We start from the raw sequence: 20,888 nt of genomic DNA, 5'->3' as shown, positions 1-20,888 counted from the left end.
CCTTGAAGTTGGAATTCCACTGTTTGGCCACAATGTAAAACTTGCTTCAAAGCCTGGCGCTCCTCCTCGGGGCTTGAGTCATACAGTATTTCTGGACGACTGAAAGCTTGCTCAGGAGTCTTGGCATCTAAAAACCGGCTTTGCAACATTGTACTGCAAACTAGTTCTGCAACTCGGCTCCTCCCACAGATCAACCGTGTAGTCTAGTGTGTCTCCAACTGCCTTTCACAAAGCCGGCTGCCGGAGATTTTAGTATCCATGTTCTACGATTTTCTCCTTCCCCGCATGAGTCCCAAGCTCCTGCCGTGCTACTGATTCATGTTAACCTGAAGGAAACATCCTGTTCATGTGTAGGATTAGGTGGCGAGTGTATCAGAGAGGATTTCTGTGCTCATGGATTGCCTTGACGGATCCCTTGGGCAGTTCAGGAACTTCAAGAAGGACGACTTTGAGGCTGACTGGATTAAGGTGGCAGAATGCAGGTTTGGTCAGCTGTACCAGGTCAAGCTCAAGCCCAAGCAGGACAAATGTGCCTTGAAGAGCTTTGACAGAACCTTGTGTGCAAGCAACTTTTACAGGTGGGATTTAAATTACAAAAACTAGCACAAATTGCTTATCATCTTGCTGCCAGGTACAAGCAACTGGCGGAATTTACAGCAATTTCTCAGCAAATCGGCACACTTTGAATTAATATGGAAATGAAGATGTTGTGGTTTCATTAGTCTTTGCAACTTTAGACAGGAAAGAATGTCTCCTACTGTGGTTAAAGTTCGAAATAACTATTTAAGCAACAAAAGCCCAACGCAACTTTCACTGACCAATATTATTTTCCATCACAGGAGAATAATAGATGAGGCGTCCAACATAGCCAAAGTGAAATTCAAGTACATTGTGTCTATCTACGGACTGTGCAGTGAGGCGAACGCTGTGGTGATGGAGTACATGAGTAATGGATCGCTGAGCGATCTCCTAGCTAGTCACACTTTGATGTGGCCGAAGAAGTTCCAGATGATTCATGAGGCCTCTATGGGAATGAATTTCCTTCACAGCATGAAACCTCCACTACTTCATCTTAACCTCAAGACATCCAACATCCTACTAGATGATCGTCTCCATGTCAAGGTCAGTAAAACTCAGTGACAACTAAATTATTGTCATCAGTGTATATGAGTACAGTAATCCTGTACTACTTTGGAATTCTTCGTTTTTCCACTAAGATTTCAGATTTTGGTGTAATCCACTGGGAAGAAAGCATGGGCAAGAAGACGTTCATGGAGCATCTGACAGTAAGAGGAAACACAAGTTACATTCCTCCAGAGACCTTCACTCAGTGCAACGATCCTCCAGGAACTACCTTTGATGTTTACAGGTGACTTGCCAAGGGCATTTTTGAAATAGCACCATCAGAGTCACTGCTTCCCCCCCCCCCCCCCCTGAATCATAGCACAGTTCACATGCCTTGCTCTTTACTCGATACTCTATCGCAAGTCTATGTCTGTCTCATGTCTGACTTACTCTGCCTTACCCTTTTATATTCATTAGTTTTATTGTATCTTATGGTTTCTTCATGGAGCCTTTTTATTGAAAAAGAGACTGCCACAACGTTTAATGACTGCAGGATATGCAAAAGTCAGAACGTTAGGACTGAAGCGCCTCTTTGTGCTTCGATCTACAGCTTCGGAATAGTGATGTGGGAGATTCTGACGCAGCAGAAACCACATGCAGGTAGGAATGAATGAAATGCATCACACCTTATTTCAAAAAGATTTCTAAGTGTTGCTTCAGCTAGCAGTTGTGTAACACTCCTTACGATCACTCGTCATTCCCTCTACACATTTAACTGCAGCAGGGTCAAACAGTCCTGGTTCTGGTTCTCCCGTGCCTCCCTTCCCTTTAGCGGGCCCAGCAATATGGCCTGGGTCTCCAGCAGTGTGGGGTCAGTGTTGGCTCCCAGTTCAGACAGGTGGAGCAGCGAGGGGAAGGTCTCATTTACTTATGTAAGACATATAAAGTATTTTCTATTCAATTAAGACTTCTTCATATCCCGTTAAAAGTTCCTAATAGTAACTTTAATCAGTACAAAAAACAAAGTGTAAAAACCACAACCTGTAACTTCATCCTCTCGCACCCGAGTGCCCCCGATACTTGGGACAGATGCACACATTTGGCAACATCATCCTGCACACCGACATCGTGGAAAGAAGCTTGTCTAAAAGCTCATGATAACCATATTTACCAAAAAGAAACACAATTCCCACAAAAAGTAACTGAAGAAGCACACAGCAAAAACATGCGAAAGGTGCATGCCTTTACTTTGCTACCAGAACTCACTGAAGCAGCAGTTCAAGAAGAGAAAAACTTCACTTCATGCAGCTATAACCATGAATTGGTCAGAGTTGTCCACATAGAACAATGGGATATGATTTTCTTCGAATGGGAACATGTATTAGGTAAGACCAAAACAGCTGTATTTAGATATAATTAATATCTATAGTGACATGTAAGTGAAATTAAATGAGTTTTAAAGATACCTGAAAGAATTTCAATTGGCACAGATGGTACCCAAATGTAACCAAATGGCCAATTTGAAAATTACACCTGAACATAACTTTACTAAACCGTCGCCAACTGTGCTCTGCGTGACTTTATTAGCATCAGTCTGTGCACACGTATGTTCAGATGATGTGAAATTATCTGCTAGAGGTTTTCGGCTGCAGCTGCATCATTCCAAAGGGATATTTACAAGGGTTATGCTGTGTTCCATCTTGCTTTACTGTGACCCAGTAATATATATATATATACAGATGCTCACGCGTCTGCATTAAATATCATGGTGTTACCTTTATTCTGATTGTTCAAACAGACCTTGTAGTTGGAGAGATATTCTCTATGTATTTTGGGCATGCCTTTTTTGAGCAGGGGCTAGAGGCCTTGAGTTAACATGACATTGAATCAATGTCCAATACTGTCATATGATTGTTTATCTTCATTGAACCTTGTGACTTATATCTGTTTCATTGGCCCAGGGTGCAGTATGACGACAGTACTCTTACAGGTGTCACGTGGTAAGAGACCCTGTGTGGAGATGATACCCGAACAGAAGCCCCAGGGGTGTGATCAGATGATCGACATCATGAGGCAGTGCTGGGACCAGGACCACAGGAAGAGGCCACAGTTCTCAGGTGCAGAAGTCAAAAGTTCTTTGCTGCAGCTCATTGTCTCATTTGCTTATTCTCAAAGCTACTGAGTTGGTGCTTCAGCAAAAAAAAACTGATTTCCCAAATGCATTGCAATAAAAAATAACACAAATCTCTTATAGATTATACAATTTAACAAGGCATGTAACAGAGAAGGTTCCTGGTGACTCAAAACCTTGCAAAAATAGACACAAGACACACATTTTAACAACATTTATTTTTTGTTTTTTGATGTCAAATATAAATATGTGCCAAATGATTGAAAACCCAAATTTTGACATTATATTGAATCAGTGTTTTAATCTGCCATCATCAAAGGCATTTGGCAACTGTCCCTCTTTTCATCCATATTCTCTTAAACAAAGAACATTATTATAATATTGTCCCCTTTAGTCTTGTATGCTATTTTGAATTCAACAATTATCAAGTTGCTCATAGAAAACACATTTTCTTGAGCGAACAGCAGTAATTCAAGTGGGGCACCTTTATTTAGACAAGTACGAATGGCTTGAGAAGCTGTGTAAAACACAAGTGTCATGTTTATTCATATACACCAGATATTCCAATTTGTGATGTTGACAATAACCTAAACCTGTAATCTGTGCATGGCTCTTCATACTCTGTATGGAATTATGAAAGGATCTGACTTGGTTTTGAAGTTATGAGTCTAGGAAAACGTTTGTTTGATTTGGCAAATCAATAACAGTTCATTCCTTCACTGCTGTGTTTTGTTTGCAGACACTGTGAGGAAAACGGAGGCTCTAAGCAAAGTCCTGAAGATCCCAGGACCAATCCAAAACAAAAACGCAGACGAGGGACATAAATCCGATTATCTGTGGCTGGTTTCCCCGATACAAAAAGTGAGCTCTGCTTGATATTTTATTTGAATGGAACTGTAGCATCCACCGTCTGCTCCACTTTTGTCCGAGTGAACAGCTGAGGTTAATGGTACAATAAGACAGAATGGTAAAAGGTGATGTAGTTTACACAGGAGTCTTGCGGCTCTGAGGATGTAATTAGGCTTTGAAGCTACAATAACTAATTCTTTGGTCACTTGGGGGCAGCAGAAACAAGCTGTGAACACAACATCGACATATAATAACCTTTAAAGTTGATATGGCAAACTTGTCAGCAAATACCGGTAGTTGCTTTTTTACTTATCCAGCAGTTACGGAGCAACAGTAGCATTCGTTTGGAGTTGCGTTTCTGTCCAAATGTAAGTCCAATATTCACTTTCCTTTAGCTCCGTTTTAGTTCTCGACTAACTCCTCGGGGAAATATCTGGCTCTTTAGACGCTAAATGCTTGACTACATTCACCAATTAGCTGCTAACTGTGTCTGTCAGCCGCTTCATGCTGAACAGATAGTGTACAGAGTTTAGAGCTATTTTACTGAAAACAGCTGCATGCCTGCTACTAAAAAACGACACCATGAGAGTGAGCCAAAACTCTAAAGTTGCAGGCTGAACAGCAAATCAGTAAACTCAAACTCACTGTCAATGTCTGCAAAGCCAAGGGAAGCTATGGATGGCAATTCCCTGTGGTTTCATCAAGCAATTCCTTTCACTTCGACATAATCTTTTCAAATTGGTAAATGCTATAATTAGCATGCTAACATGCTAACATTACACTGCTAATGACGTTTACCAGGTCTAACATTTATCATGTTGATCATCTCAGCTTACCGGGTTAGAATGCGAACATTTTCTAATTAGCAACAAACACAAGTACAACTGAGACGATGGGAATGTCATTGGAAGTCAGTGGATCACCAACGTTTTTAGGATTTATCCTAAATTGTATTAATTGGACATAACTGGAAAGCTGAGACTTGTAAATCCAATGAGCTGAATTGTATTCATGGATGCCGATGTAAGTCCCCATCGTAGTCATTTCATATTGTGAGACCATTTTTTAAAACTTTACATAATTTTTTTAAATACACCTGTTGTGACCTCTGGGTAATCATAGCTTCATGAAACTTTACAACCACAAACAAGACACCTTTGGCATTCAGAGTCTACAGGTTTATTGGCAATAACAGGGTTTCTGTTCAGTTTTCAGAACAGAAGCGCTCGCCATCCAATCACCAAAAAAACACATTTCTTGCAGAAAATCTTAAACGACATTGTGTCTTAATGTGGTATTTTGGATGGATTGTTGATATTCTTTTCCAATTCTCAAGTGGTAAATTATTTTTTTAATTTAGCACCAAATCTGTGCAACAGATGGTATCAACACAAACACTTCTGCAACAATTTATGAGACAAAATAGAGCATGCTGGCCATCAAATACATCCATTATAATGTTCTAATCCCTTTTACACGTTCACGGTTCATTTCTTTTAATTAATTAATTCTACTTACCTTCTATCTGAAAAAACACAAATACAGGTCTATGTGGGTCTCTTTGAGTTAATTGTTGAATCCCCATGCTCACCTATTGATTGATATATGTGCTAATTAACCACTTGTGATGGCTGATGTCACAGCAAATAACGTTTGTACTATTTCTTTCTTTTCCATTTTAGATTGTTTTCCCTGAGATGCCTGACCTTCCCTCAGGTAAACACATATAGAGTAGGATGGAAAATCATGTTGCAGTACGAAGCCTGAAGGGTTGACTTTGAAGAGGTGCTATGTACAGTGCTGTCACATTTTTACATTATAGTATATTACCTTTAGTACTGAAAAGCAGAGTCAACTATTAGTGGAAAGGTGAATAAAAGAAGCATCCACCCAGCCTCTTTGATCCTATTTCTCTGAAATGTTGACTATAGAAAATTCATAATAATTATTATTGATCATTTCACTGCCACTCTCCATTAACATATACATCTATAGCTGTATACGTTCAAATACTAATGCACAAGGTGTTGATTAAGAACCACAGCTTCCTTAGAGCTTCCTCCTCTGCCATCATGTACACATGCACTTTACTGTACACAATGCAATGAGGAAACTTTAATACAGCAAGATTCATAAACATAACAGTTCCCTGGGCACACTAATATCACCATTTCTGCAGGTATGTTTCTCACATAATGCCCTTTGCTGTCATTTCACAGATGACCATCGTGCCAGTGACAGCATTCTCTCTCTGCTGCACAAAAATGAATTCAGTAGTTTCAGACATTCAGTAAAAAGAGAGCATGTGCACAAACAGTTTTCAGGTAAAAACAGCCTCCTCCACTACACGGTAGCCAGCGGGGATGCAGAGAGCGTCGAGCATGTCCTGAGTCTCGGTGCTGAAGTCAACTGTACGACTGCCAGAGGCTACACTCCTCTTTTTATTGCTGTTATGCACAGGTGTGTATACAAATATATTAAAAACTGTTTTTTAAGTGTTTTTAAAGTGTTTTTTAAGTGTTTTTTAAGTGTGCTACCAGCTCGGTATTTTGAAAGTGTCTGCAGTTCTGAGGTTAACTGAAGACCTAGTCTCCCTCTATTCGAAGTTAAGGGAATAGGTCAACATTTTGGGAATTACTCTTGTGTGCTTTCTTGCCAAGAGTAGACCCAGAAGACGATTAGCTTGGCTTAGTATAAAGATTGGAGTCGCTACTGGCAACCTAACGTGATGATGAGAGTCAGTACTATTATACCCTATAAATTAAACTTCTTTTCTACAGACTTCATGACATCGTCTTTTTGTTGCTGGAACATGGTGCAGCTACCAGCCAGGGAGATGAGGACCTGTGGACAGTGCTCCATTTTGCTGCTCAGAGCGGCGATGACAGGATTGTTCGTCTCCTGCTGAGCAAAGGAGCTGTTGCGGAAGCTCGGGAAAAAACCGGTTGGACGCCCCTCCACCTTGCCTGCCAGAATGGCCATAAAGCAGTGGTGTCCCTGCTGCTTTTATGGCTGTCGGAGGAAGCAGTCAGAGAGCGGGAGGCACAAGGGAGGACGCCGCTCCATCTAGCTTCCGCCTACGGGCATCCGGACATTGCCAAGCTCCTCCTCTCTCATGGAGCAGATCCCAACGCGACCGACTGCTCTCTCTCCACTGCTCTTCACGTATCAGCTGAGAAAGGCCATAACAGAGTAGTCAGAGAGTTGACGACCAGTGAGGTAAACATCGACTGTGCAGACAGCAGTGGATACACTCCACTTCACCTGGCTGCTCTGAAGGCTCATACAGGCATATGCAGGTATCTGTTGACAAAAGGAGCCAGCCCAGACTGCAGGACCCTCCAAGGCTGGACTCCCATGCACCTGGCTGCCCTAAGGGGCCATGAAGCCACAGTGGTCCAGCTGGTGAGTCAGGGAGGTTGTGTGAATGCTGGAGGTGAGAATGGATGGACCCCGCTCCACCTCGCCTGCCACCAGGGCGAGCCAGAAGTGGTGGCAAAGCTCCTCGCAGTGAAAGCCGATCCAAACATGTCAGAGGACAGTGAAGGATGGACACCACTACATGTAGCTTGTACCAGTGCCAGTTTCCCATGTGTTCTCCACTTGATATCACATCATGCAGATGTTAATGCACTAAACTCAGGAAAGGCGACACCCTTACACCTGGCTGCCCAGCATGGCTGTATGCCTATTGTAAAGGCCCTGCTGCTGAATGGAGCAGAGAGGACTCTGGTGGACTCTTCTGGATCCACAGCTCTGAATGTGGCCCAGAGGTGTGAGAAATGGGAAATAGTGCAACTACTTAACAATGCCACAGCTGGAATATTATCCTCCAGCTTTAAGCCATAACAACCCAAACTAATTGTTCCTTAAAGGAAAATTATAGGGAAACTAAAACAGACTAAATGGACCACGTGGAACACATTTCTAAAAATGTTTTCTAAATACTACTACCCCTTTGAACCAAAGATCTGAAATGTTACATATGTGTCACAATAGGCGTTTACGTATAAATGTATTCAATCAAAACCAATAAACTTGACCTCATATTTTAAAAGAAAAGTTATATAATTTCAGAATAAGATGGATAATTGTATTTTTTTCATTATACATTTTAAAAGAAAAACAAATCATACATTTATTTCACAAATAAACTAATATTTTTTGCTTTACTATTATATTCATTTTTCAGTTAGACGTATAGCATTTACGGCCTTGCTGTTTTCTGATGCCAAATCAAGTATATATAAAATCCTACAGGAACATTATAATGGAAAAGGGGAACCTATGCGGGGTCAGACTCAGGTGAAGACATTCCGATTTCCCTTGCTTGCTTGTGCTTTCCTGGTGAATGCAATTACTGCTGTTACCTGCATGTGCAAATGAAAATATAAAAGAGCTGCTGGTATAATGATTTACAGAGGCATTCATTTGATTCATTCTGTTGGACTTTATCAGGGTGTTATCTGTCTAGCAATTACAACAGAACTATGGATTACTGTTGCATTACTTATGTGTCTATTGAACTCTAATACATGTATGCTTTATGACAAGGCAAGGTAACTCTGATTATCAGTCATTCCCAGGCTGAGGGGAGCACTGCCTAGCGTATGCCATACTCATTTACCACAGTGACACCTTATTAAATTGAAATGAAATGCAGGGAATCGGGAGCTGTATTGACCTGCGCCTTCAAAGGGATTTCACTGAAACCACAAGAGACGGACTCTGATGGAGGGGTGGAAGGTGAGCAGAATCAAATTACTGTAAATAGATAGAGCAGAGTTACGTTGGACTCAGACTGCTCTTGGATTTGTTTTTCTTTTTTCGGTTGCTACGTGAGTGTCTGCTGTGTTGTTTTTAAATGGTTATTTTATTCCAAAGCTTCAGCTTTTTCTCCATGACATGGCTTGTTTGGGTTGTCTCCCATTATCAGCCATTTTTGAATGTTTGTATGACAACACAGAACATCCTTCCATCCCCTTCTAATCCTTGAGGAATTAGACTAATTTGAATAGGCGTACTGTGTGTATTGGAGGTTTTATGTTCACTAAAATGAAGCTACACCTGTGGCTGTTCAGCTGACCAGTGTACTGGGTAAAACATACCCACCGACAGTAAACGCAAAATATTGCACAAACACAGACTTACATTATACCCTCTCACCTCAACTACAACCTACTAAAACTACTAAACTGTGACAACGTCACAATAAAAGACAAAAATTTACATTTCCGTCATAATAGCAATGCTTATTCTCTCTAGTTTCAGTCTTTGGCCCTGTTCATTTTCAAACAGCGGTCAGGAGGCAGATGCTGTCGTTCTCACAGACAATTCTATTTTTTTTAATACAAATTCTGCCACTGTGGACACTAAATTCACTGGGGTGTTCGCTTGTATATCTAGGCGGCCCTCCCAAGTCAAGTCTGTGTGGGAAACACTTATGTCACATGGCTTCTATCAGGAGCCTGACAAAGTAAAATATCTGCTGATCCTGCTCTGATTGTAATTTATCCACTAGTTTGAGAAGCAGCTATCGTTATGAGAAAAGGCTCCCTGGAGAGGAATGTGTCTTTCAGATTGGTAGGATGATTTATAGTATACTTTCTACTGCAGCAATTCCCATTTGAAATTTACGAGGCCCTCAGTGTCTCAATGGGACGCAAACCACATTTGTGTGACTGTTATCAACAGTAAACCATCTGGTGACAATTTAACAGATGGGAATGACACACATCTGTGGAATCCACAGAGCTGTGTCATTGTCTAACCTGTCAAACATTTTGTCTTTCTATCGAAACAAGCCTTTGCGTTAATTAAACTACGCCATTGTTCTACTGACAGTTCCCGAAAAATTAAACTCACTTTTCCAACAGCATCTAATCAGGCCTGACCTAAATCAATGGTGCTGCCCCAACCTTTTTACACATACGGTGACACATCGGATGCCTTCTATCAGCCAGTAATTGGGTTTGCAGGGACCTAAACGAATTGTATTGTCTAATAGGGAGACAAGCAGGAAGAAGATAATGTCACCTAAGTTGCTGGTACAACAAACACCACGGAAAGAAAGGCTGCAATGTTGCTTCACTTCCTTCAATGAATCTGCCTCTGTAACATATACATCATTCAAATAGATTAAAACAATTGCTTAATTAAATGATGTATTGTCCACCTTGTGCTCTTGCTTATGTTTTGCGCCATGTAACTTGTAGATTTGTTTTAAATGAAGCAGAAACTCATCTTTCTAATTGCTTTAACTGGATGGCTTAAAAAAGGATAGAGTATAGTTCACATTGGTGTTTTTCCGCCCAATTAATAATATTTTCAACAACTTGTACAGTTCGATAATTTGGATATGAGCTGTTTGATTTTCTTGTCTGATGTACCTAAACCCCTGTACCCTGTTTAAGAGTACAGATGATATGTTTGCATAAAGATTTTCAAATGTGTTTTTGTTGCACTGATGAAAAAGTTCTGTCTGTTACTCACATCTCTCATCCTAATGATAAGATCTAATCTGGCTACTTATTGGTATATTTAGCTTCTCAGCGGTGAGCCATTACAAGCTTTCTCCAGAGCTCCTCTTAACTGGCAGGGTTAATCTCGCCATTGAGCTGCATCCTGTGGTGTTAAGCAGCTGCAATCATGACTGATGCGGCTCTGTCTTTTGATCCAGGTGTGCCGGCTCAGCAGGGCCAAGCAAACATCCAGGCAGGCATCTGTGGTCCTTGCCCCGTTAATTGATCGAGTGATCTATCATCTCTCCTGAGGGATGATTTTTTCCTTTTCCGGAGTGATGATATGGAAAACATTTTTCTCCCCCGTCATCTCTTAGCGACCTCTCACTCGTCAATAGTACAGTGGAGAAACGCCCCACGTCGGTGTCTCTAAGTCCCCAAGGCTGCTGCTTGCTGCAAGTTCTCTTTTTCCACTACAGCGATACTCCATTCATGTTATTGAGTGGAAGCGTTTACTTCCAAACAGTGAATGCATGTAACAGGCGGAAACTGACACGTGCAAAACTGATGCTAGAGGGGTACGTAGAGCATCATAGTTTAAAGCATTAGGCAGATATACGATCTTTACATCCTGCCTGAGATAGGAGTGAGATTGCCATTAACAGCCATAATGCTGAGCAGTCTTTTAAATGTTTTTAATTCGCAATGTTTTGCAAAAATAGCGATTATTAAAATATTTTGTAATAGTATATCATTGTGTTTTTGTTTTTTTCTCAGACAAAGAAAAATACTTGATGGCTGCTTTCAGTGCAGAACCGCCCCTGTGCATTTTCACATAATGCATGAGTTGTTTGTGTTCTGTCTCAAAGGCTCAAATCTAATTTGGATGGATAGGTTATAAACAGAGGTTGGACAGAAAACAAAGAGAAAGAGCACAATTTACCATACATGATGAATTCTCGCTATAGCATTTGATTGTTTGTTGGTCTTTGCCTTCGGGCATTTCAACTGAAACAATAGTCTCTGCAACACGGATGCACTTGTATGTGTTCGACTTGTGGGCTGTAGTCTCAAGTTGTCTATGAGGCATTACCAAATAAAGTTAACTAAATTTACCGCACAGCTGTCAAGATTTTTTTTTTAATTGTATATTGACGATCATACAACACCGCTTAAATTCCTAAGGTTCAATGACTGCAAATTGAGAGTTATAAATAATCATAGCAGTGAGATATCTAAACAAACATTTTTTAATTTTCTTGAGGGGTGTGTGTGGGGAGTTGCGGGGGTGAAGTGGGATATACGATGTTTTAATATTGGGTTTTCTGTCTCTGAATTTATTTGTGCACCAATTGTACCCAAAATCTTTTAAAGTTGTATGGTGCAGATAAAATTATGTATTGCAGCAATACATAATTTTGGAGGTATTCAGCCGCCTTCCAGACAGATTGCAGCAATACATCATTTTTTCAGCAGCAGCAACAGTATTGCAATACTATTGCACTCGCGCAAGTGCAGTGGGGATGAGATGACCAATATCATAACACTTCTCTCCTTGGACAAGCTGAACCGACAGTGAATCAAACACCGCTCAGATATGTATCTTTCATTTCCTCCTACCCCCTTCAGCCTTCAGTGAAGATTGAACCTTTGCAGATGAACTAGAATTGTTTTCATCACAAGCCTCTCTTTCCCTTACAACAGCGCACCTGAAAGCATCAGTCAATGCTGCTGCTCTCTTCCTGTCACTCTTAATAGGCTTGTCAGTCATTTACTGTATGCATTATTAAGTAAGGACATGCAGGCATGTACAGCACGCACACATGCAGGCACACAAATGTACTGTGCTGCATCAGATGGACCAGCAGTTAAAATATATATGACACAGCATGATTCAGCAAAGCTTAAGATTTTGATAAGAAATGTTGCAGTCACAGGTTAGAAATGTCTTGATTCCCCTAAATACATACAAATATACTGCAGTCTAAATTATCCAACTGCAGAATGCATGCACTTAGTAGGTTTACCCATCACTCAGCCAATAACTTCAGTTACTGTATACTGTGACAACAGACAAAGAGGATCTGGTTCAGGCTGCTTTCTAAAAAATAGACCTGTAGTTAAACCTGCAGTCTGCAGTTTGTGTTTGCATTGCTGTCACACACATAAATAAAAAAACATAAATAAAAACATAGTACAGCCTGTTAATAATAATAATTGCCTTCAGACTGTAATTTTACTGTCCATATTTGTTTACATTTGAGTTAGAAGCTAATGCTACCTCCTAACAATAAAATACAGTAGATTAGGACAGCGCAAAACTATTTAATTTATGAAATAAGTATTTACTTACCATTGACGTTCTAGGAAAAGTACCGGACAATGCTGCTGCATCTGTTTTCTAACGTTAAATTCTGCTGGCTTCGAACATTACGGTTCTTCAGGTTACAAAGTTGGCAATCCTCTGTCAGGTGGAAAGTTGTGAAAATGCAGGAAGGACTGCTTCTGCCAGGTTTTGAAGCAGCTGAGGAATAGCACAGTGAAATTGCAGCTCCATCGCACCATGTCTTCGTTGTTTTAGTTATTTGTTAATACTGTAGCCCCTTACTTCACCTTCATCTACAATACCCCAAAATGTTAAATGTCGATCAAAATTGGGCCAAATGTCCTTCAAAAGCACCACTGAAATCCCCTTGAAACCGCTCACTCTTAATGACTGTTAAGCTGTGCCTCTGATGCTTCAGGCGCAAGGATGTTGATGTGGTATCTTGGGTCAATATAGTTGCCAGAGAGTAAAGCCTCTCAAACCTAAGACCGTTAAGGGCCCACAGTACTACACTGGTAGCATACACAACAGCATACACAACAGTCAAAAGGACGTTTTAACCTCAAAGTTGAGAATAGTTACTATGTTGAAATTCTGCCTATTTCACAAAAAATAGTGACCTTTTCTAATATTATTTTGCACCCTAATCAGGGTAGAAAAGCTTTAAACTTTTTTTTTCTTCTCTTTAAATGTCCTACTTATTGATCCGTGAATCCATAAAAAAGAATTGCCTTTACTTCAATTTACCTTTCGGTGAGATAAGGAGGATCATTGAGCTACTCCTTGTCTCACACTCAAGTGGAACGGAGTATAGGCAAGGCAAGGCAAGTTTATTTGTAGAGCACATTTCAACAACAAGGTAATTCAAAGTGCTTCACATGAAACCATTAAAAGCATAAAGGCAAAAGTAAAGGAGATTTAAAACATACATTGAAACAATAAAAACAGTCATTATAGCTGATTACTGCAACACTGATTATTGTATAGATGAGCTTGGAGCCAGGGGCTTTTTAAGAAAAACTGAGGTCATGAGTCCTGCCAACGCACCACAGCCAACCTCAGACAAAGTAACTGTAACAGCCATTTTCCAACACACGTCTCCGCACTTTATGCATTGTTTTATATCCAGCCATTATTTTATTTAAAATAAGAGAAGAACATGTATTTATTATTTATGTATTATTTATAATTAATGTAGTTAAATTTGAAATTTGTAATAATAAATATTTTTTAGATATTATTCAATTGAACTTTCTTTATTTTCTTTATCAGTTGTTGACTACATACAGACGTCAATACAACTGTTGACTACTTCAATATACAGTATATGGGAAAGAAATCATAGTGCTAATTAGACATTATTGTCATGTTCTGGACCTTTGCACGAGGACATTCCCTCGAACTGGACCTCGCTGAATTTTAATTGAAGACCCCTGGGCTAAATTATACGACAAAATGTAATCACGCCTTTACAACCTTGTTGTGTATACTTGTGCTCCACATGAGAGAGAGAGAAGGAAGGACTCATCTGGCCGAGGATGTGATTATGACTATCTGCACTATCTGCATATTTTACCTCCACTAAAGAAGACAAAAGCCAGGTGGACTCAGTTAAAGAGAGGAGGGAAGTGGAAGTGGGTTGAGTTAAAAAGTTCAGCTCCCTGAACTTCACTTCAGTCATTTGCTTTCAACATCATACTGTCATGCATATCAAGCCAAGTTTGCCGAATCAGAGAAGAAATAAGATGTGACGCATATCCAATCGATCCAATCATTGCAATATGTTCCTTGTCTTACAATTCCTCCCCTTCAGGCACACTTTAAGATGAAACAACTTCCATGTTTTGAAGCTTCATTGTGTTCTTGTTGGACACTTTTAACTTCACGTCACCATGCAATTGATTCGATGCTGCTGCCACTGCGTAGGATGGACCGCTTCCTCTCTAACGGTAGCACAATTGGTACTGCTTCACCTCTTTTAGAGATGTAAAAGGCTCAGTGTGAATCCAGATGAACAGATTAATCACAATTACCATTTATCTTTGGAATAAGGCGGAAAGTATGTCTTACATCAAGCAGGGAATTCTCAATGCAGACATAAATCCATCTATTCTTTTTAGTCAAGGTGCTAAATATCCAAACAAACTGATACATCAAGATAATATGGATTTAGATTTAATCGAGCATTTTCCTCACCCTTTATTTTCTCTCATAATCATTCACATCTCATCGCAGCCATTATTGCTCGAAAACAACATCATTCACTGAAGCACATTATTATTACCGGTATAGTTATTACTAACAATTGGGGAGGACACGGAGATGTGCCTATTGCTCTCTATCTCTCTGCCTGCCTTTTTTTCTGTCTTTCTGTCGACTGTCATCCCTTTCAAACTCTGTTATATCCATCTTCACTTAAGTGGAGAGAGTAAATCACAATGTGTGAGAATCATGAGGTTAATTCCACATTCAAGGCAATAAATGCCGTAGTCAAGAGTTGTGACAATGGGGAGAATAATAATACGTTTAGCAGGCATTCAAATCCCAATCCATCCAAATGTAATAGTTGCTGATACCCTGGAGGGGTTGCTCAAGCTGTTGAATAATACTGTGACAAACACATTTTTCAAAAAGGTCAGAATAAGAGCTGTTCAGAGTGGTGTGAGTGTCTCATTGGAGCCTGAATATGACTGCAGGGGCGGCTGTGCTTCAAAGGGGGCCTTCTTCAAATGCCATATCAGCTCCTTAACAATTACTGTTGACGGGCCAAACGAATGCTTCACTAATAGCAACATAATGATTCATAACGCAACAATGGTAATACTGAGGTAATTCATGTAAAGTGATGCTCCAAATATAATGTCAGTCAATTATACTTTATAGTGGGGAGCACACAATAAGTCATGCAGCTTAAGTTCTCCCTCCAACACCAATGAACACACACGTCGTTGCGGTAATAGGACCGGTAGTCTTTGACTTAGATGCAATGTCAAAAGCTCATTTGCAGTGTTGCAAAAAAAGAAGGCTATCTTAGCATACCAGTCAGGATGTTTATGTCTTGTAATGTGTACGTGCTCTAACGGCGGGATACACGTCGTCTGTCAACAGAGAAGGTCAACAATCGTAATTCTCCTCAGAAATCATTAAAGTCTGACAGTTTCCCTTTTTTTGATCTATGTGCTTCAGCGAGGGGCATGCCTTCACAGCTTTTATGATTTACTGTACAGTTGGTAGATTACCTCTACTTTAAGATGGAAACAGGAAAACCCACAGTACTTTTCCTTTCATGACAATCGCAGAAAAAGCGTAATTCTAAATCTTTTGCTTTCCATGATTTTGTTAAATGTTGAACAGATAGTCAGCATGTAACACAAACAAGATGTGTCTTTGAGTTAGTCAAGGCCCAAAATAATTTCTCGGTATTCCAGAAAAGTCAGGCTTGGAAATACTTCAGAAGCCCAACTCCCAGCCAAACTTATTATTTAATATTCAGAAATATATTTGCAATTGAACAGATTCCCTTATGAGAATTGTATTGGAAACTAGACAGATCTCAAAGAATCTAAATATTAATTCATATCATATTTTAACCCGAACCCCTGCGGCCAAAAGCTAAAGCAAGTGAAGAACTGCCAAAAAGCATGAGCTTATGCAGTACTACGGAGTGAGCAATGAGTTGTGTGATCAAAACTCATTACTAGCCCACACTTCTCGGAAAGCAGACGATGAAGTAACATCTTTTACATATCTTCTTCTTGTCTTTTGAGAAAGTTGAACAGTTGAGTTTGCAACTCTTTGACTTTTGAGGATAACTGCTCCAGAGGTATGACCATATTTTGCCACTTTATCTCACTAATAACATATTGTAGCCTGCAGGTCCTAGTCCTATGCTGCTGTTAATTGAGAGTCCCCCCCATTGCTTGAATAGCAGTGTGTCCCACCTCTATTTGAACCCCCCTTCTCCAATCTCGAGGACTATTTTTAAAGATTGTTAACCAGTACAGCCGCTAATTAAAATAATTCAGTAGCTATTATGACTCACAATATGTGCCAGACATGATTGGTGCTGTTCGAGCACATTCGTGTGGGAAATTCTCGCTTGGGATTTCATGATGGGAATAACATAAAGAAACATGATACGTGTGAAGATCCATATCAGAGTGAATCGACAGGGATCACATATGGATCTGCGCCAGACAAGTAGACGCATAAACCATGCTGTAAGATTGATTGTGACTGAATAGTACGATAGGACATGCTTTTTACACATTAATATTTCAGACAGTGTACCAGTGGGAGCACCTATTGTGAAATTTAAGACACATCACGTATTATCGGCTGTGTTAATAGAAATTATTGTTTTTCTTTGTCATCAAAAACCTGTGTCCAGGCTCTTCGGTAACAATTTGGCTCTGACAGTGATTCCCAGAGGAAAACAGAATCCAAATGCCCTCGGATAGAGTGCAAGTCCATTAAGTTGTGTCACCAAGTACACCAGCTGCTGCCTGAAGGGACTCAGAGTAATTGAAAAAACAAACTCTACAATTTTGCTGTTGTTCGGCGAAGAAAAATAAAAAATAAATGAATAGAGATACAATCAGGACTTTACAACAGTTTTGTATTCCCTGTATGTTGCTATGGAAAAAGGACAGAAAAGGACATGGTGCACATTCTTTGTAATTCAAGGGGACGGATTCAATATTCTCAGTTACAAAACTTCCAAAGCACTGGGACTGATCAAAATAGTCACAGCAGTATCATCCACACCACAGAGTTGCACTAGCCCTGTTGGACTGGGTGCAATCCTCTGCCAAAAAGATGAAAAAGGGGTGAAGTACATGCTAGCATATGCTAGTCGGTCTCTCAGCGACGTGGAGAGGAGATACTCCCAAACAGAAAAGGAGGCGCTGGCCATTGTGTGGAGCTGTGAACATTTCCACCTGTACATCTATGGGCATCCTTTAACTCTAGTGACAGTTCACAAAGCACAATGGCACTAGAGTGACAAGTCACGACATGCTGACATAGTAAAGCAGTTCAGACAAGTTAGCAGTGAACTAACAACATCACATGCATCAGACATTGTACTGCGGGGCACTAGAATAGTAATTCCCACGGCCCGACAAGATAGAGTGCTACAGCTAGCCCATGAAGGACATCAGGGCATTGTCAAAACCAAATCCCTACTCAGAACCATGGTTTGGTTTCCAGACATTGATCGCAAAGCAGAAGCAGTAGTACGCAGTTGTCTTGCATGTCAAGCCAACACGCCAGTTGCACATACTGAGCCACTAAAAATGTCCGTTCTGCCAGAAGCTCCTTGGCATAGTGTTAGTGCAGACTTCTATGGACCACTTCCAACTGGAGAGTACGGTATTTGCTTGTCATCACGGATGATTACACACGCTACCCAGTTGTAGAGAGCATAAGGTCAACCTCGGCTAACACAGTCATTCCGGTTATAGACAAAGTTTTCTCCATGTTTGGGATCCCCAGAGTTGTGAAAACTGATAATGGTCCCCCATTCAACAGTGACCAGTTCTCCCAGTTTGCAGAGTATCTAGGATTCCACCACCGCCGGATCACACCGCTGTGGCCTCAAGCTAATGCTACAGCTGAAAGATTCATGCGCACCCATAGGCAAAGCTATTCGTGTGGCCGAAACACAAGGCATTCCCTGGAAACAACGACTGAAGATCTTTCTACGTGAGTATCGATCCACACCTCACAGCACAACAGAAAGCTCACCTGCTGAACTGTTGTTCCAACGTAAGATGTACACAAAGATTCCTTCAATCACTCACACTGCAAGGAACTGTTCAGACTCTGAAGTGAGCGCAAGGGACAACAAGGCTAAAGCCAAGATGAAATCTCATGCAGACTCTCATCGTAACGCTACACCACACACTCTCACTCCAGGTGACGCTGTGCTTCATCGTCAGCCCAAGCACAACAAGCTCACTGCACCGTATAACAGTAAGCCATACACGGTGACCAAAGTCAAAGGCTCCATGATCACAGCAGCCAGAAGTGAACACTTCATTGTCAGGAATTCTTCATTCTTCAAGAAGATCACTCCAGAAGTAATGGACATCTCACCAGATCCCGATGATGAGGATTGTGATTACAGTGATGCCTCCAATACCTCAACAACACCGAGATACCCCTCAAGGCACAACAGACGTCCTCCCGCCTACCTACAGGACTATGGGTAGATTATGGACTGTTAAACGTGGACAATCTTTTGGCTGCATACAATAAATATGCTCAGGGACATGGACACTAATTTGATCTGTTGTGAACTTAAAAGGTACTGATTTAGCCAAGTTTTTGAAGTTAAGGGTTTGTTAAACATTTCAATAAGACAGAGTGTAAAATGAATGTTTTACGGGATACAGTTAATACAGAGCTGCCATACCTCTAGATGATTACAATGTTCAGTACAGTAAATATAGTTGTTGAAGTTTGAGTAATATGTAAGACCAAGCCTAGTTTAAGAATGTCAAGTTTTAGGTATGTCTTTAAAAATAAAAAAGGGCAATGTGATGTTCCCAGTAGAACCCCGCCACCTGGTGGGCGGAACAGGTTGTACACAGTCAGTCAGCAAGGCCGCATGAACAGCGTGTATACGAAGCTCGGAATAAAAGCCTGTTGCAGTGCATCAAGTCGTTGTTCGTCTGGGTCATAATTACAAGACAGAAACATTACAACAAATATTTCCAAATCACTGTTGAATACTTCCCCAAAATAATTTGACTTTTATTACGTTTTGAAAAACCGGGCACAGAGGTTAACCGTTACTGACTCAGGTGTGTGCCATTGAAGAAATAGTCCCAGTCTACAGACCAGTGCTATGCAAACTATCGTTGTGTACATCGGGAATTTCTCACAAAAGTGAACAACACAAAACATTATCAAGGAATCAAGTCAAATAATTACAAACATGTACAGAATCACAAAGAAAATCACTAAAAGCACTGATACAGGAACAAGTCATACATGATCAATTCAAGCATTGGTGATTTAGCTACCAAGGTGGAACTTCCAAGACACACACCCAAGTCAGTTGCTCGAACCGTTTGGGTTTTAAATGTTGTTAAATGTATATTTCTAAATGTTATGAAGTTAAAGTTATTATTGTTATTTCAGGAAGCATTCTACATTGTTGTGAGTCTTTGGAAAGTGGAAATCACCATTACATTTTTGGATCCAGCACCTGGACAGGAGAGATGTTTTACACATATATTCCGTCATTTAAAATGAACCATAAACTATTTCTAATAAATATTTCTATTTCAACATAATTTGTCATTTTTCCTTGATTACTCATTTGCCAATTAGCCAAATATTATAAACTTTGGTCCAGAGTCCCACCCTGTTTAGAGTTTCGTTTTGGCATTCTTGACATAGTTCTCTTAACATTTCATTAATTCGGTGTGCACCCAACTCTTCAGTCTCATGATGATCTCATGATGCTAAATACAATTAACTGGCTCATGCCTTCAATTTACAAAGACAATGGGACTCATCATCATAAGAACACAGTTACAAACAACTCTGAAGTTTAAGAAAAGAGGATCTTTCAAATTTAAGAACAAACTTAGGAATATATTGGTGAATGAGGCCTAATGTCTTTATTATTGAATTGAAATGAAATGCAGGACTTGTCACCCAAAACAACACAAAGATGTATTGCTGTATCCGTTATTTCAGTTTTGGCCAAGTTCACCTCATTCTTACTCGGCCCCTGGGAGCTGCTTCACGGGTTGCACACATCCACATGATGATATCTAGAAGCTGCAAAGTCAACATACAGTGCAGGTCATTAGTTTGGCCTGGAACAACACTGAGTTACTTCCAGTAATCACCATTACTCAAACTGCAAACCAGTCCTGGGAATAAGAGAGTCTGCAGACCAATGTCAAATCATTTATGGGTGTATCTGTAGACACACAGTAAACACTGATATTCATGTGGCACTTTACAGTGTCTCATAACTTCATTTATTGGACATATTTTGTAACTTTTTGTTAAACATACATTTCATGAGAAGTCA

At 40.3% G+C, this 20,888-nt stretch overlaps 1 protein-coding gene across 1 annotated transcript; it reads left to right on the top strand.

The window, feature by feature from the left end:
- Nucleotides 1-378: 378 nt before the first annotated feature.
- Nucleotides 379-8,069, top strand: ankk1 (ankyrin repeat and kinase domain containing 1). Its single transcript, XM_079272523.1, has 9 exons — nt 379-578; nt 840-1,122; nt 1,218-1,369; nt 1,676-1,725; nt 3,027-3,182; nt 3,936-4,057; nt 5,728-5,761; nt 6,265-6,505; nt 6,826-8,069. Exons 1-9 carry the CDS (start codon nt 394-396, stop codon nt 7,892-7,894), a joined length of 2,292 nt encoding a protein of 763 aa, XP_079128649.1. The 5' UTR covers nt 379-393; the 3' UTR covers nt 7,895-8,069.
- Nucleotides 8,070-20,888: the final 12,819 nt, after the last annotated feature.

The sequence above is a fragment of the Melanostigma gelatinosum genome, assembly GCF_949748355.1.
Source record: "Melanostigma gelatinosum genome assembly, chromosome: 7".
Classification (NCBI taxonomy): domain Eukaryota; kingdom Metazoa; phylum Chordata; class Actinopteri; order Perciformes; family Zoarcidae; genus Melanostigma; species Melanostigma gelatinosum.
Note: the sequence above shows the minus strand (reverse complement) of the source record. Positions and strands in the feature narration are given on the sequence as shown.